At 39.1% G+C, this 17,946-nt stretch overlaps 1 protein-coding gene across 2 annotated transcripts; it reads left to right on the top strand.

The window, feature by feature from the left end:
• Positions 1-168: 168 nt before the first annotated feature.
• On the top strand, positions 169-17,160 carry LOC146460191 (PMS1 protein homolog 1-like). Of its 2 annotated transcripts, none has more exons than XM_085088490.1 (13): positions 169-451; positions 1,062-1,757; positions 3,241-4,542; positions 6,305-6,409; positions 7,465-7,509; positions 7,968-8,107; positions 8,457-8,558; positions 11,046-11,135; positions 11,601-11,675; positions 12,832-12,887; positions 14,254-14,343; positions 15,141-15,214; positions 16,110-17,160. In XM_085088490.1, exons 1-13 carry the CDS (start codon positions 320-322, stop codon positions 16,269-16,271), a joined length of 3,069 nt encoding a protein of 1,022 aa, XP_084944616.1. In that variant the 5' UTR covers positions 169-319; the 3' UTR covers positions 16,272-17,160. The 2 variants fall into 2 exon arrangements, with proteins under 2 accessions (XP_084944616.1, XP_084944617.1); XM_085088491.1 differs by having other exon boundaries at positions 367-495.
• The last annotated feature ends 786 nt before the right edge of the window (positions 17,161-17,946 follow it).

Raw genomic sequence — 17,946 nt, 5'->3', positions numbered from 1 at the left:
TAACAATAATAAATTGTCAATATTGATTCACTTATTGTTTTGATATTCCAATTACATGTATTAGTCAATGTCGGGAGATTGTCGGAAATGTTCGTGAAAGTCCGCTAATTGTCGTACATCTTCGTAAGCCGAGCGATGGCTCACGTGCCCCTAACAAATTTCCCGCTCAAAACAAATATGGCGGACAAAACAGCAAAAGCACGTTAAGAATTTATTGCATTAGAAAGAGGTCGAACAGCATCGAATACTCCATACTGTTACATATTAGCTATTTTTATATTTCTTCTTAGCTTTGTAATTTCGACCAGAACCGAGCGCTATGAATCTTTTGCCTCCATCAACAGTCCGCTTGATCGCTAGTTCGCAAGTGATTACCTCTGTTAGCTCGGTGGTGAAGGAACTGATCGAAAATTCCCTGGATGCAGGAGCAACCAGCATTGAAGTTAAACTGGTGAGAACTCTATAGGTCTCTCAATTTTTCAGTCGCTCTTAAATGTGAGTACTTAAGCAAAAGGGTCAATTTCATGCATTGTTCCAGCGATCACATTGAATCACACGAAGTCTGATGAAGTGCACGGTATAGCTACTCCAGGGACCTGAATGTTTCTTTATTCCCCTTTTAGATATAACTTTGTTTATCATTTTTTCTGGAGAACATTCAGCTGGTCAAAAGTGCATGCGTGGTCAAACAGTATGAGTAATCAAGCAGCAAATAATTACAGTCAAACCTCTTTATTACGGACACCTAGGGGACAGGAATAAGTGTCCGTATTATAGAGGTGTCCGTTTTAGAGAAGTTGGCTTTATATGGATTTCGGTCTCTCAGGGACCAAGTGAACTGTCCGTAAGAGAGAGGTGTCTGTATTATAGGTGTCCGTAAGGAGAGGTTCCACTGTATACAGTACTGCTCTCTGATTTGCGGAGAGCATGTCTCATCTACCCCATTTTGTTAGTGCAAGCCGGGTGGTAGGGTGCAGTTTTTGCCGGCAGTGCCAAAAGGTGAAATTACATGTACATGTAGCACTACATTATGTAATAATTATTTTATTGTCTTTTTCTAGGATGGATGGGGCTTGGAAAGGATTGAAGTTCGTGACAATGGCTGTGGAATAAAACCTGCAGATGCGCCTTTTGTGGCTCAACCACATTACACTTCAAAAATATCAAGTGACAATGACCTGAAATCTCTCCACACATACGGCTTCCGCGGTGAGGCATTGGGGTCTCTCTCTTCAGTAAGCAATGTTTCAGTTTTGACCAAGACAGAGTCTGAGCAAGTTGGTATGATGTACACTCTTGATCGTAATGGCAAGATAGAAGCTACTCAGCCTAAACCAGCTGCCACTGGTACTACCATCATAGCAACAAACTTATTCAAAAATCTTCCTGTGAGAAAACAGTTTTCAAGCAACAGCAAAAAGTGCAAAGATGAGTTGAAGAAAGTCGAGGATTTGGTGATTGCTTATGGCTTAGTGCACCCCTCTCTGCGCCTTTCCTTGCGACATAACAAGGCAGTTGTTTGGCAAAAGAATAAAGTTTCAAACCACAGAACAGCATTATTGTCTGTTTTTGGAACAGCGCTGTTGGCTCAAATGGGTGTGGTAGAATTTCATGATGAGAACAGTAGTACTGACATTCAGGTACTTGGATATCTCCCAAAGCCAGGTTCTGATTTGGATATTACTGGACGTGCAGTCAATGACAGATGTTTTGTCTTCTTTAATGGAAGGCCGGTGAACATGAAGCAGATATCTCAGGTAATTAACTTTCCATCCACATCTTGCCCCTACGCTCATACCCACTCTTGTTAATTTGGTGCAGTCTTGCTACAGTGTACTTTCCACTGCATTTAACCTATAACCCATATACCAAAGAACAAAATTCTCCTATCTTGTTCCCATACTCTTCTTATAAAAGTACTTGGGAGAAGTTATTAAAATATCAAGAAAATTCATCCTTAATTCTCATGACTTCAGGGGTTGAATGAGCATTGATATGACAAGGAGAAATTTGATGCTGATCAATGTTAGGGCTTAAAGGGTTACAAAATATAAGTTTATTTATACATGTACAACCATAAGTGGCGGTCTTGATAATTGCCTAATTTGACCATTGCTGCCATTTGTTACAAGATACCTCAGCATTGTTATGTAAGGTTCCAGCATGCCTTTGTGATGGCAGAAAAAGTTGGCATCCTTCTTGTACATGTACATGTACCATAATTATGCTCAAGGTCTTCCTGTTCTGTCAGAAGTGAGATTTAAAAGCTGACTAAACACTCCTCTTGGCACTCAAGAAATCAAGGTACATGTAAATGTGGCAAAGCGGTTAAATGACAGCTTGTCTGTACAACATTTCCAGGAGGTCTATTGTGAAAAGTGCATTCAAATATTCACAGTTGATGCAAGCTCAGTGGTATGACATAACAATGCTAAAAGCATAATAATAACATTATTAAGATGTAAACCTATGCACAGGGCAGCTAAGAAACTTACATGGTAGCACATGTGTACCTGTACACCAGGGAAAAAATGTTTTCTTGGGGGCTGTGGAGGGGGGAAAGGATCAGCACATAGGTAAGGTAAAGTCGCACAAGAGCCTAAGTGGCCCATACGGCCGGAGCTTAGCCCGGTTTCTGTAGCATGAAGCAACTAGGAGTATTGCTACTCCCCCCTGGATGGGATGCTAGTCCATCGCAGGGTTACCCCCAGCAGTGTCGCCGGTACCCATTTATACACCTGGGTGAAGAGAGACAATGTGGAGCAAAGTTTCTTGTCTAAGGAAACAACACAGCAATGAAGAGACCAACCTGGCCTCGAACCAACGACCCTCAGATCCTCCGACCGTCCGATCGAAAGTCCGACGCGCTAACCACTACACCACCGCGCCTCCAGCACATAGGTTGCCATTAACATTTCACAGCCTGGGTTCCTACCTTGTACAAATGCACATGTTCTGGACTAGGCTTCTTAGAATTTTTCAAAGGCAACAGCCTTGTAACCTTGTATAGCCTTGTACAATGTAATTATACGTTTTGTCTGACTGTGCATAATTGGTAGGACATTGGTAGGACATGTACCTACATGTGTTAATGTGATCTTCACCGTTATAAAGTTAATTTAGACTCAGTTCATTCACAAAGCAACACATCTGCTATACTATGGGTGTGCTCTTTACAACAACTTGAGATTAAAAATTTATTGATAGCCCTAATGACCCCAGTATTTGTTTTGTTTACAGTTAATAAGGCAGTACTACAACAGTCACACATGTGGTGCATCAAACAGATATCCTGTAGCTTTTCTAAGCATCCAGTTACCTCCAGACAGTCTTGACGTCAATTTGGAACCCAACAAAACTAGCGTGATGCTGACAAACAAAGATGAACTTATCACACTCCTGACAAACCTGTTGAATGAATTTTATTCTGACGAGAAGAACAGGATTTCTGAAAGCAAAACTACTGCCCCTAGCAATGGTACCGAAAAGGAAATTGTGACCTCAAAGAATGGCTTTCATGTGAATGAGGAGCCTTGTAATGGTAATGTGTCATGTAGTGAAAGTTCAAGTAATACTAATGCCACATCAAATGGTGATGTGGCTGTTTTTACATCCAATGGTTTCAATAACAAAAGCAATAAGCATGAAACATCTATTGATTTGGATGACAAGATGCTGTCTGAGAACACACAAAGAAAAGAAGACTGTGAGAAAGCACAGAGGAGTGATGGATGTCACTTGAACGACATTGCTCCAAATAACACAACTAATGGGAATGATTTGCTAAGAGAAAGAGTATCGCGCCAGGAAGAAGCAAACCCAGCTAGTAAAGGTAAATCTCTGCAACCAGATAAAATTGGGAGTACAGAGAAAAAGAGAAGTGGGCATTTCGTTCAAGACTTTCATTTACCGTCTGATCTGCAAGAAGGTGCAAACCCACTGGCCCAAGGAGAATCTTTGCCCACAGATTCAATTAACTCTGAAGAATTCTGTGAAACATTTAGTGACAAAACACTGTGTGAAATCAGTGAATTTGACATTGAGAATAATGTATTTACCAGTAATTCCTCTACACACTTGATTGAACAAAACAGTGTAACAGAAAATGGTAACCTTGAAACTAGTGATGGTCTTTCCAATTTGAATAGAGAAGATCAGAGCAAAGGCAGCAGTGTTAATGGATGTTCAGAAAAAAGTCAAGATGTTCTTTCTGACGGATCGCTGACATGTACACCTTCCACAAGTGAATCCGTTGAAAAGTTATTTTCACTAGATATGGATGACCTATTTGAGGATTCAAACTTGATTGCCAGCAGTGCAAACTCTAACAGTGAAATTTCAGGGACATCAAACAATGTTCAAATTGAAGAGAAGTGCAAATCATTGGAAATCCCCACTTCTGCATCCAAGCAGGGTGTTGGTTCAGGTGAGAAGTCCATGCTTGCAGCTGCTGCCCCATCAGGCACAAATGCAGCAGGGTGTAGTGATAACGACTGGAGCATGGGATGTGGAATTGTCGACAAGCAAGGAAGGCCTGTGGAGGTACAGAATAATTAAACGGCTTAATTGGTGCACACTGTAACCGACCTGTAGCGCATCTTAGATTGCTTTTTGTTGCTGTTGTTGTTGTTTTACATGTAGTTCAGATTCACAGGTGCTTTTTCGCGTGTGGCCTATAATTCCTTCAGGAAACATTGCCCCGCAGCAACTGTTTTATCCTTGCTTTATGCTTCTTTTTTAATAGAAACCTATTGTATGATTATGGGAAAAATTTCAATCTGTTTCTATCGCAAAACAAAAAGCACAGCAGTGGCTAAAACATTGGAGCAACGTTTCCTGAAGGAATTGATGTCCGCATACAAAAATCTGGTGAATCTGAGCTAAAACAAAAAAGGCAAACTGAAATGCACTGTACATGTACCGTAGGTCAGTTTTGCATCAAGCCTTTCAATAATTTATTAATACTTTACTTCTGGTTCAGTCCAATCCATTTCATAATGTGGACAATCTTCCTTTACATGTACATTAATTTTTGCAATTAATCAGGGTTCAGTGATTGTAAGTGGGCAACCTACAGTGTACGTCTATTGTTATGAAGACTGAAATTCCAATTGATTTGATTGGTTATGAAGACTGAAATTCCGAGTGATTGTTAGTGGGCAACCTACGTGTATTGTTAATATAGATGGGAGTGTCAAACTTTTCAGGAAAATTCCAAACATTTTGAGCTGTGCCCTTCTTCCGTAGATTTCTGTTACAAAATGTTCCACAGAGTCAAAGTTTAAATACAGTGTAGTTCTATTGCGCAGTTGACGCATTTCAAGATTGAAAGGATAAGATGCCTCTCAAGGCTGGTTTTTACTTCAATTGAAGGATGTAGAAGAAGATGGCTGGAACTATTTAAACTTTGAGAGTGTTACATTAATTTTTGTGAAAGAAATCCACTGAAGAGGGACAAAGCCCAAAATGTTTGGAATGCCCCTGAAAAACTTTTGGAGGTGTCACAGGCCTGTCCTGTTTTAAGCATACATGTAGAGCTACAGCCCATTTCAACTCCTATGAAGTTTCAACTCCTACACTTTTGACAGACTACATGTAAATACAGTCTATATACATGCCTATGTATGTAATTCCAGGGTTCTCGTTAGGAGCCGGTAACTGGTAAACCGGTTTACTCAGGTAAATGTTACTGGCTATAGTGAAAAAAAGGTTCTGAAATTATGTGAGATTATTGACACCCCTTTCAAACTTCATCATAATTATTACTAATTAGGAAGAAGGTTGTCCTTTTTTTGCAACTTTCCTTTTCATAAGTAATGTAAAAACATCTCGCAGATAATATCAAGTTGAAAATCCATCACCTGTAAATAAACTGCTCTTGGTTTGAGCATTTTCTTTTATCAAAAACAATGCTGACTTTAAGCTCCGCCATGTTTGGTTTCCATTCTTCCTGCGATTATGTAGCACCTATCACCTGCTATTGCAAATTTATTACCTCCTTTTACAAATCTTAACTGGAACCCTTAATTTGCTCACACATTAATTTTTAGTTTGTTCGTGTGCACTGAAATTATATGGAGATGTTTATGAATGTCAGGCTTCAAAACGGCTTCTAATGCCTACAGACTGAGTGTAGCATACACAATTTTTGTACAATTTATGTTCTAAATGTTTACAAGTGAACTGTCGGTAATAATAATTATTATAAAGAAGTGTTTTTCTTTATATGAAGGTGTACAGTGCATGTAAGGAGTGGTATGACTACATGTCCAGTATTTTATTCATTTTTTCTGACTATTTTTAGCCTGTTACCCTTCTTACTCCTGGTTGCCCCAGGCAACTGTCAGTTACATGTGACAAGACTCCTGTCACACCACTTCATGGAAAAAGAAAACACTCATCTGATCAGGTATTTGTTAGTATGCTTTAAACTCTGTGGTATATAAACTTGGACATTTTTGTACAGTTTTCCTTGACACACATAGTTAACTCACCTAAGATGCAACACTCAAGCAGCAAAATTTATTTATTTATTTATAAAACTTCCACCCCCACTTATTAACAGTAAAATTAAAACTAGGAAGGCAAGGGACTGCACACCAGAGCTAGGCTCCATATTAAGGATGGTTCCTACTTTTGCCACTGCGCATTTTGTTCTACGTACATGTATCCCGCGATGGCCCAAGAAAGTCGGGTTTCCATACAATCATTGTTTTGTATTTTGGCGCTTTTTATAATTACAGTGTACTGTTGCTTAATTATCTCTAAAGAATGAGTGGTTCCCCCCAATTTTCTTTTTGGATTCCAACAGCCCTTGCTAAGATCTGCTTTTCTCGCATAGTCATTATCCACGCAAAAATACTTTGATATTAGTAGGCACCATCCTTAAGTGCACCCATTGAATAAATAATATAATAGAGCTAATAGCTAGTAATAAGAATAGTAATATCTACATCGCTGTCATTTATATAGTAATTATTTATAGACCTCATCTTTAGTTGTTTAGTATATTTAGCTGTTTATTTATTTATTTCTTATATAATTATCTATCTTTTGGCTATGTGTAATGTTGTAAGCACTGTAAATATTATTAGTAAAGCGTGATATTGTAAGCCGGATATTGTAAGTATTGTGAAAACTGTAAGCATTGTAACTTTGTAAGTACTATAAGTCGTGCGTGTGCGTAGTACTGTAAATATTGTATTGTGTGTCTTTGGCTAATCAAAATCTAAAAAAAAAAAAAATAGTAATTTTTTGAAAACATCCTCCTGCAGTAAGTTTTGTTTTTACAGCTTTATTGGGTATAGCTATAAATGAAAAGAAAAGATTATGAACCCAAGAGGGTACATGTACAATGCCATTGGAAGGTGCATGTAAACTGTATAGTAGACAAGGAGCAGTGAAGAAACACCATACAGATTTATATGTGTAGTTATAAATTTTGCATTACTTCTTTCTCTGCAGTCAAGGTTATCGCTATCCAGCAAGAAAATAAAGAAAATCCCAGAGGTGCGTAGACATTCTTTGGTCAACCAATACTGTGTTTTTGGTGGGGGTGGACAGTAAATTATTTACGGAAATTAAATGAGCTTACTGGGTTTGTTGAGGTTCATATTTTCAACATCCTTCTAAACTTAAGACGTATTTTTATTACAGTCAACTCCCTTTATTGCGGACACCCTTGGGACTGTGAGTTATTGTCCTTAATAGTCTGTAACAGCAGGAATTTATTTCAGTCAAGCGTCTGTAATTTTTTTTTTGCTGGGGATTTAGTTGCTGTCCATGTTATCCAAGTGTCCGTAATAGTGAAGTGTCTGCAAGGCAAGAGTTCACTGTATGGCTAAATCTGCATAGAAGTAATCTTTTTAACTTCATTGAAACAAAACAATAGGGTTTAAATCTCCTCATTAACTTTACATACATGTAAAATCTAAATTGGTTTGTAACCAGCTGTGTTCTCTTTTCAGATCACAAACCAGCCATTGATTACCAATGTCATGTCACCCAATCCAATGCAAAGAAAACTGCTCTACAAGAAGACAGAAATTCCTTTTTGCCTGAATGCTTTGAAGGAATTGGCCAAAAAGAGAGTGAAGGAGCAGGAGAGGTAAGTTTTGTTTGTATGCTACATGATTGTTGAGATCTTGTACAAGTTTTAGTGTTCCTGATGTGATGTTGTCACTTTAGGACTCTACTGGCAGTGGCAATGGCAATGTAAATTGTTAACTCTTCCTACCCCTCCCCCCCCCCCCAAAAAAAAAAGAAGAAGAAAAACTTCCCAGCATTTCACTACCCCAAAAAATAGTGGGCAAAATAATTTTGAATATGACTTTTCTTCCTCTCCACCCCCCCCCCCCCTCCCCCTCCTAAAACTCAGTCTCACCTCCCATCCACTTTCAACAGCAAACAGCCCCTTGATACAATAATTATTACTGCTTTGTGATCATCTTTAACAGGACAGTGGACCCTAGGTCAGACTGTTTGATTGGTCGACTGGATCCCTGGGGTGTTTGGCTGCTGAAGAGAGGAACTGACCTTGTTTGTGTCAATCAATACAGGTACATTATGCACTGCTTGTAACTCACTAAATAGGCACTAAACAGTGGGTAGCATAGTGGTGGGTCAGGGAAGGTTAGTTTCTTGTTTTCCAAGTGTATAATTATTTACAAATGGTTTCTGGCAACAAAATGATGGGAAGTCGTGTAATGAACGGGCACCCTACAACAGTCATGTATCTGTGGAGGTCGGGAGAGTAGTAATTCTCCTATGAATAAGTTAATGATCATCGCAGTTATATGGTTTATGCAACATAAGTACAAAAAGAGCCTGAAAAATTTCAGGCTTGAACAGGATATAATCCCATGACCTCTGCAATACTGGTGCAGTGCTCTACCAACTGAGCTATCAACTGAAGCCAACTGGGAGTTGGTGATTTTGCGAATTCATAATAACTAATACCCGTAGAGGTGATAACGCGAAAGTGGATATATGAAATTCATACAATAATACATGCTTAATACCATGGTAAACAGTCATATCCGCAGCCAAAGCTGTACACTGTAGTCCCAAAGTGCCAGATAACACATAGCTCTTTAGATTGGACCTAATGCAGCTGTTTTGTTTCAGAGTTTGAGGGTACATTATTCCTGTTGTTGGTTCTTTGCTCCGCTATTGCTTTTCAGCCAATCCTGTGAGCTATTCTAAGAGCTGCGGGGTGGCCCCAAAGTGCAACTTTACGTATAGTTACAATGTACACTCTATAACTTACCATGCCTTATCCATACAAGTGCTGCAGTCACCTGTCTTACTTACATGTAAAAGTCAGAAGAGGGTATTTTCCTATGACACTACAGTGTAACCCATGTTTAAAAACTCATCAGTAATAGATGAGCTTGGGAAAAGGTGCCTTAAAGGTTGGCAGGGGGCCTGAGCAATTCAGGCCCAGCAGGGAGGTCTCCATGGCAACCCTGCACGCAGCTGTCAACAGGCACCATCACACTGATAGGAATTCAGTGGAAAAAACTCAGTAACCTGTCCCAATACTATTAAACCATCACCCACAACTAAAGAAGGTTGAAAGATGTAGGACCACAGGCGTCCCAAGCTCACGTTTAGAGAAAGCGAAAAATTAATTATCTATTTATTCATATATGCGTCACGGCTGTGTGAGTTGGAACATGACCTTTCATCTTACGCGGTGTTAGGTTACATGAGAACCGTTGAGAATTTGAGCGCTTTATAAGACGTTGTATGGGGAATAAAATATCGTTCATTTAGAACGCTAAATACATTAAAATATCCTCATTTTTTACGTAAGATGATTAAAACAAACTCACCTCTTGTGTGTCCGTTGTGCTTTTTCTTATTATTTTTGCTGTTTTGGGCTTTTTATGCCACCACTGTTCTCTCCTTCATTAACAGTGGTGGCATAAAAAGCCCAAAACAGCGAAAATAACGCAAAAGCACAACGGACACACAAGAGGTGAGTTTGTTTTAATCATCTTACGTAAAAAATGAGGATATTTTAATGTATTTAGCGTTCTAAATGAACGATATTTTATTCCCCATACAACGTCTTATAAAGCGCTCAAATTCTCAACGGTTCTCATGTAACCTAACACCGCGTAAGATGAAAGGTCACGTTCCAACTCACACAGCCGTGACGCATATATGAATAAATAGATAATTAATTTTTCGCTTTCTCTAAACGTGAGCTTGGGATGCCTGTGGTAGGACTGGGATCCAGAATCCACAAAGATGGCTTGACGGCAAAAGAACTAGAGATCTGCAAAGGTCCACTCAAAATGCCAACATCACTACATGCAAGAGACACAAGTCCGGCAAGACAAGCTTCGAGCCTCTGAGATCACCCTGCAGGTTATGTATGCTAGAAAGGGTGATTGCTGACCACATTGACTCGAAATTAACTTCGCCTAAAATAATAGGCCTTATCACGGTTTTCGACGCCATTTTGACGGGTAGGCAAACAGGCTTGAAATAACAGTGTTTGTATGGAAATCCGATGTCAAATTACTTTCATAACACATCGCTTCGGAAAAATTCATGAATTGGAAAATTTTGGCTCTAGGAAAGGATTTTAAGAAAAAAATTGGAGGGATGTAGCTGTGACAGAAAGGGTCCAGCCGTGTTTTGAACTTTCCATACATTTCCCTGTATTTTTTTCCCGCGAACTATTTTTAGTAGCAGTTCACGGCTGGTTCGCTATACAGACAAATGTATGGAAAGTTCAAAACACGACTGGACGCTTTCTGTCACAGCTACATCCCTCCGATTTTGTTCTTAAAATCCTTTTCCTAGTGCCAAAAGTTTCCAATTCATGATTTTTTCAGAAGCGATGTTTTATGAAAATTATTTGACATCCGATTTCCATACAAACGCTGTTATTTCAAGCCTGTTTGCCTACCCGTCAAAATGGCGTCGAAAACCGTGATAAGGCCTATTACATTTAACAACATGAAAAATAACTGCATAAAATTATGACATACCACTGCACACTAACCTTGTCCTTTTGTATAATTTATCAGAATACAAGAGCAATTGCTTTTTCAACGTTTGATGGAATGTCATTCTCTTCCCAAAGAAAGAATTAGCCATCCAATTACTTTAAATGAAAGGTATGTAGGTAGAATCAGACATGAATCAAATTCATTGTGATTAAAATTAATACAAAATTTAGAGCACCATTTCTTCTCCGTTGATTTCATGTTATAATCAAGAGTTTTCAAAATTGCAGAATTGTTTTATTGATAAATAAGAATGATCAGATATTTTTCTTTGTTAAATGTTTGATGACTGAGCTTAAGATGTACTATCTTTAACATAGGGCCCACCTCCTGACCTCCCTTTCATAGCATTTTTATTGTAATTTTATTCCTGCCCAATCATTTTTTTAACACTTTGAATATAATTTATTGTATGCTATGTTTATAATGTTATCTTTCTTTTCTGCGACACTAGACTCTGATCCAAGGGATGTCCTTCATAATTGTATTATTATTTTTCCAAAGCTTCATCCACTTTGTTAAAACAGAATGCTTTGTTTGTTTGTTTGTTTGTTAACTTTGATTGTTGTTTTTCAGAGTTGTTGGTGGCCCGGAATGTTGGAGGATGTTATGTAGTATGAACACCAAGTGTGACCCACCAGGCACAACAAGGTACATTTTACGCTAATGCCACCGCTTACCTTGTCACTTTATCTCAGCCCGATGATTTTCTAATGAATATTGTACATCTATAGTCCAACCTGTATAAAGTGGTCAAGTCCTGGGAATTTCTAGAAGTCTCTTCTAGTCCACCATAGCCCAACTTTGACTTTGCATTCCATCCAGTGAGGATAAGCTATGCTCCTAGTCACTGCATGCTATAAAAGTATCAGCTGTGATGCAGTAGCATCCCATGGATTACTGTAGTGGTACTTCTAGTCACTGTATGGTGGGTATCCTCTGATGGACTTGCATCCCATCCAGAGAGAACAGTAATACTTCTAGTCACTTCATGCTGGGTGTCCTGTAATGGACAAGCATCCCATCCATGGGGAGAAGTAATACTCCTAGTCATTTGTGTTGGGTATGTGTGTCTTGTGATGGACAAGCATCATACCTGTGTTGGGTATCCTGTGATGGACTAACATCACATCCAGGGGGAGCTAATAATACTCCTTGTCCTAGTCACTTCATGAAGGGTATCTTGTGATGGACTGGCATCCCATATACAGCTGTAGGGGGGGGGGGGGGGCGGGGGGGGGGGGAGAAATAAACTATTGCAGTAATACACCTAGTCACCTGTGATAGGAAAACTGGTAATAACTAGTTTGTTCAAAGAGGACCCACCTTGTCTCGGGTAGGGGGGTTATCAAAGACGCCACCTATCTCATGCATGAACATTACCGACAAAATTTTATTGACTTTAAAGTTTGAGTTGTCGCAGAAAATTAATATTCAGCTAGCAAGAGTCAGCATTGCTAGATAAACAAGAAAAGCGAGGTTTGAATCTCATTGTCATTTTTTTACTTGCTGGATTGGATAGAGGGGTGGCTATGCAATGATTATGAAGACACCATCTTTTGAGATTTAGTAAGGGGGCTGCAGGTAGAGACCACCATCGATTTTGTGGTTTGGTGGGTCCTGCTCCAGTATTAGTAGTTTTGATCACGTCCCTCATTTGCCGACCCAACAGAGCCATGTGGTTGAGATGTTCCACCTCTTAGACTGCACGGACTTAAACTGGAGTGCAAACAAACCCTTGGGAAACTCTTAGTGAGGCCAACATGCCACGTACTTTTTTATATTTCGATGGAAATTTGTTCTTTAGATTCATTGATGATGTGAGGCTCACTGCTAATGGATTCGATATCTGTTTGAAGACAGGTGAGTACAGAACAATTTGATTACAGTGTAGGAAGTGCATTGCATCAATAATGATGATGATGATGATGATGATGATGATAATAATAATAATAATTTCTTAAGCGCAAATTCAACTGAAGTTTTCAAATGCGCTTTACAAATGGTATTAATTAAACAATATATATAGTGTTAAAAAGTAAACTGTAAAGGCATAAAAATTAGATCATAAACATCATGCTAACTAATTCTGTTAAAAATTAAAAATCGTATAAAAGTTATTCTAAAGGACTAATCGAGATATGCTCTTTCCAAAAGGAGAGTCTTAAGTTTCCGTTTAAAAGTGTTAATACTGTGTTCCTTCCTGAGTTCCAGAGGTAGTCCATTCCACAATCGAGGAGCTGCAGTAGCGAAGGCTCGGTCTCCGAGGGTGGGCAACGTTTTAACTGCCAGTGGTTGGAGCGTATAGTTATTGTTAGATCTCAAACCATAACTTTCAATGTAATTAGGTCACGTATATATTTAGGGGCGGTGCCATGGAGAGCTTTATATGTGATTAAAATTATTTTGAAATAAATTCATCAGCAACTTGAAGGATTGAAACTTGAAACTATTGCTTGAAACAATTTACAGTTATTGCGTTCAATACTTCAAGGATCATTAATTTGTCATTTCTACAATACTTCCAGTTGTAACGTATGTAAACTAAGGCTCTATCCATATTGACCCATTTTCCAGCATCTCCGTTTTCGTTTGACTTAAAACAAAGCATAATGTTACGTCTACTGTATATCGTTACTCCGTTTACACTACAAATACTACCTTTCTGTGAACGATGTATTATATTCAGTGAGTGACACAGGCAAACTCGGAAAAAGGAAATCCGAGTGCTCCTATCAGGAGTCGAACCTAAGACCTTCCGATTACTAGTTCGGATGCTCTACCACTGAGCTACAGGAGACTTGCGGGAGCTAAGGCCATTAAACTAGGTTCATGGGGCAAACATCCTGCGTGCTGCTAGGATTGGAATGTCAATGTGTGGCATGTGAGCAATGGAATAAATGTGATGGTATATTTTAAGCCTGGTGAATGAATGAGAATGATGTATTATTGAGTGACATAGGCATACTCGGAAAAAAGAAATCCGAGTGCTTTTATCAGGAGTCGAACCTAAGACTTTCCCATTACTAGTTCGGATGCTCTACCTCACATTTATTCCACTACCTTTATGTCTTTGCGATGACCTCACTTGAATGCGGCACGCCTTCCGTCCAAATGAGTTTGCTTTTTTCCACTTTGGACTTTGCCTGTTTCAACTTTCTTTTCAAATGCGAAAACGCGTTAGTGTAGCCGCTACGCGACATGAATTTTTTTCTTGTTTTATCTCTAGACTCAGAAAGTGGAGAGACGAAGCTAGAGCTGTTCAAAATGTCTACCAGCATTCCATTTTATGGAGTACCAGATCTGGCAGAAGTGCTTGGTAAGCCTGTGGTTCTTGAGTAAACTGACCTCCATTTCTCCTCCAGTCCCCTTCCCTATCCTCTTAGTCAAGTGTTCGTTACATCCAAGCGGTTTTTTATTCACTTCGCTGACCTACCTACCTAGGAAACTGAATTGGCTGCAGTCATATCACAAAACCGATTGAAAGTCACAGATGTACATGTAAACAGGATTTTGTAACCTTTTAGTCGCGAATAGTTTGAATGCCATTAGGAAGTCACCACGGTAACGTGGTGTATCAGAAAGTGCATGTACATGTAGGAGGTGGATTATAACGTGAAAAAAGAAATCTGCCTTGATCAAAAGTCATTCAAGGACGGTGCCGCCTTGTGCTACTGCGCATACGTTCTGCGCATCTGACGATGGTAGCTTAAACAGGGATATTTTTGCGCGGTTTATAACTTCGCGGGAATAGTGAATCTTGGAAAGGGTTATTGGAATCCGAAAAGAAAATTAGGGGTGACCACGCATTTTTCAGAGATAATTAAGCTTCAATTTGGGAAATAAAAATGCCAGACATTGTTTTGTATTTTGGCGCTTTTTAGAATTATTGTTGCTTAATTATCTTTAAAGAATGCGTGGTTACCCCTAATTTTCTTTTTGGATTTCAATAGCCCGTGCTAAAATCTGCTTTTCCCGCATAGTCATAAAACGCGCAAAAATACCCCTGTTAAGCAGGCACAAACCGCATTAGTAGGCACCGTCCTAAGTAGGTTAAAATGGCATTTTTCGACACTATCCGACTCTCATTCTCATTAATCTTCTTTTTATTTTTAGAGGTGATTCGTCAAAACCCTGATAGTCCATCGAATCCTTTGTCAAGACCATTCAAAGTGATACACTATCTCCAGGTACCAATGACTCACGCTATTATCAGGGAACTTAAGCAGCGACGACGAACGGACTCCTCGCTGATTACGGACACCCCGATAATACGGACAGCAATAAATTACTGACGTTTGACAGAAATAAATTCCCGCTATTACGGACACTCGCTATTAAGGACACTAACTCGCGGTCCCTAGGGTGTCCGCAATAAAGGGAGTTGATTGTATATGTATTTCATATAGTTCACTTCCATGTATAACTTCACCTCTACGGGTATATTTCGAATTCACAGAATGACCAGTTCCCAGTTGGCTCAATAGGTAGAGCACTGCACGGGTATCGCAGAGGTCATGGGTTCGAATCCCATTTAAGTCTAAATTTTTTCAGGCTTCCTTTTCGCAACTTCTTACTCGTATATAACTGCGATGCTTATTCATTAATCAATTCTTTCATCCACAGCTTTAAATATATCGGTATCATCATGTTTCACTTAAATACTTCACAATGTGTTTGAAATTACAAAAAATTCAAGAAACACTTCCTGTTCGATGGAAATGTGAAGAAAGAACTGGGCTTCTTTGTATGCTTTGTTAGGACAGAGCACACTAGTGTGAGCATTTGTCTTTGCCAATTTTGCACAACGTCTTCAACTTTAAACAAAGTTATCCATTGATCTGTAAACGTCGTTCCACAGTCCGATTGGTTGGTTGGTGGCATATCCACGTTGAAAGAAATTTTTTCCAGTGCTACGAATATTTGTGGTGGCATTTCGCCAAAGAAGATTCTAGTTTTTCATCACAATTAAATCCGAATGTCGCAGGGGATTAAGGACCTCTGAATCGACTTTCCACCGTAATTAACCGTTTGGCGCTCCCGGAAAAAGGCTTTCATCGGCTGTTTTTTTTTTTTTTTTTGCAGGGTGAAGCAGTGCGAGTTGCTCGTAGCTTGAGTACCCGGATGAACAGAAATGACGTCAGCGAAATAATATCCAGGATGAACAAGCAGATTCTAGCAGATACGCAAACATGTGTTCATGGGCGATCATTCTTTGAGACGATCGCAAAGATTCCGAAAGAATGAAAGTGAAAAAAATGAGGAAGAAATTTGCAAGATCTTCAGTGATGCCTGGAGAATCAATGACCATGAATAATGAACATTTAATCAGTGAACAATGCAGATTTGATCGGAGCGAACAAGCAGTGGGCGAAAGGAAAGAAAAAGACAACTTCACTGAGATCAAAGATTAGCAACCACTGTCAAACGTCTATAGCAATGCTATTCCAAAACCCTTAAACTAAATAATAATCTTTTGGTGTGTATATTTTTGCATCAAGCAGTCTTAAGCAGTAAGTGATCTGAGGAATGTCTGGCCGCTTTCCACTGAAGTTGGTCTAAATTTGACATGGTTGCACGCGTTATTTCTTTGAAAAATTCTCTAATATTTGTTTCCAGATAAAAACTGTTTCAGTTCCTAATTTTTCGCTGGCGAACAAATAAAAATTGTCTCAATTTTTAGCTTTGTTTTAATAGTGTGTTGACCATATTTTATCAGTCAGAGTAAGAACACTCTTTCCTCTAAAACCTTTAAGCTTTAACAGTGATGAGCATCAAATTTGTCCTTGTAATATCAATGCTTATTCAACCCTTGAGGTCACGAGAATTAAGGATATGATCACCCAAGGTGGATTTTCCTGATATTTTAATAACTTCTCCCCAGTACTTTTATAAGAAAAGTATGGGGACAAGAAAGGAGAATTTGTTCTTTGGATATTAGGGGTTAAAGGCTTAACAGTGCTTTTTGTTGCTATTTACCTGTACATCCTTGATTTCCTAATAGCTATTAGTGCGCGATTCTAAGCTCGTGAAATAACGATTTATCATTAGGGAGGGGTGTACTAAATGATGACGTGCCCACAACCCCTGTCCCCTCCCCTGAAGCATTAAATTTGTTGTTCGTAAGATTTGGCTGCAAGTACACTACGAGCAGTCCCGTATTTTTCTAAAGATAGTAAAGCGAGCCAACCCATCGCGCAGAATGCCTATTGTTCTCGGGACATTTACTTCCAGTTCAACAAAGTTCGTAGATCTGTCATATTATCGCAATCATGCAGAGACTCTATGAAAACGCTTCAGTCATTGGTTGCGAAGAACGCACGTTGAAGCTCATTAATCTGTTGTTGGTGGCAAACTAAACAATGAATGCAGCACGCTATTGTTTTCTCCTTTTAGCTCTTTTGTTTCGCAAAATCGCGAATATGCGCATATTTCACAGTGAACCTTCACATCCAGAAAATACATACACTTTGCTTTATTTTGCGGGAATTTTGTTCAAAAGTTAAACCACAGAAAGAAAGATGAAATTTTCCATTTATTTTAGCGAGTGCGAGATCTCGATTATGTCACAAATAAACTTGCTGCGAGGAGAGCAATATTGAGCGCGGAAGCCAGAATACTCGTCGCTGATTGTAATGTTTTGCTTCTCATTTCGAAAGAATGCTGCCTAGCTCTTCTTTAGAGACCCAAAAGCAATTTAACCAAAATGGTGGGTAAGTAAGTTCAGTTTCTGCAATAGCCATCTTTTGACAAGTAATCATTCCGTGACTTCGCGAACGCGAGATAGAAGTGCTTCAAGTATTCAAATTTCGCGCGTGGGCAGCTTAGCAGCTGATCATTAACAACTCATTGGCTGTATTTAACGGACGAATGCATTTTTTCAATGGACTTGTGCCACGTATTGTTTGTTCATAGTAACTAT

This window comes from Pavona decussata, unplaced genomic scaffold (genome assembly GCF_977016875.1).
Source record: "Pavona decussata unplaced genomic scaffold, jaPavDecu1.1 SCAFFOLD_214, whole genome shotgun sequence".
Lineage (NCBI taxonomy): Eukaryota > Metazoa > Cnidaria > Anthozoa > Scleractinia > Agariciidae > Pavona > Pavona decussata.
This window is presented reverse-complemented; position numbering and strand designations above follow the sequence as displayed.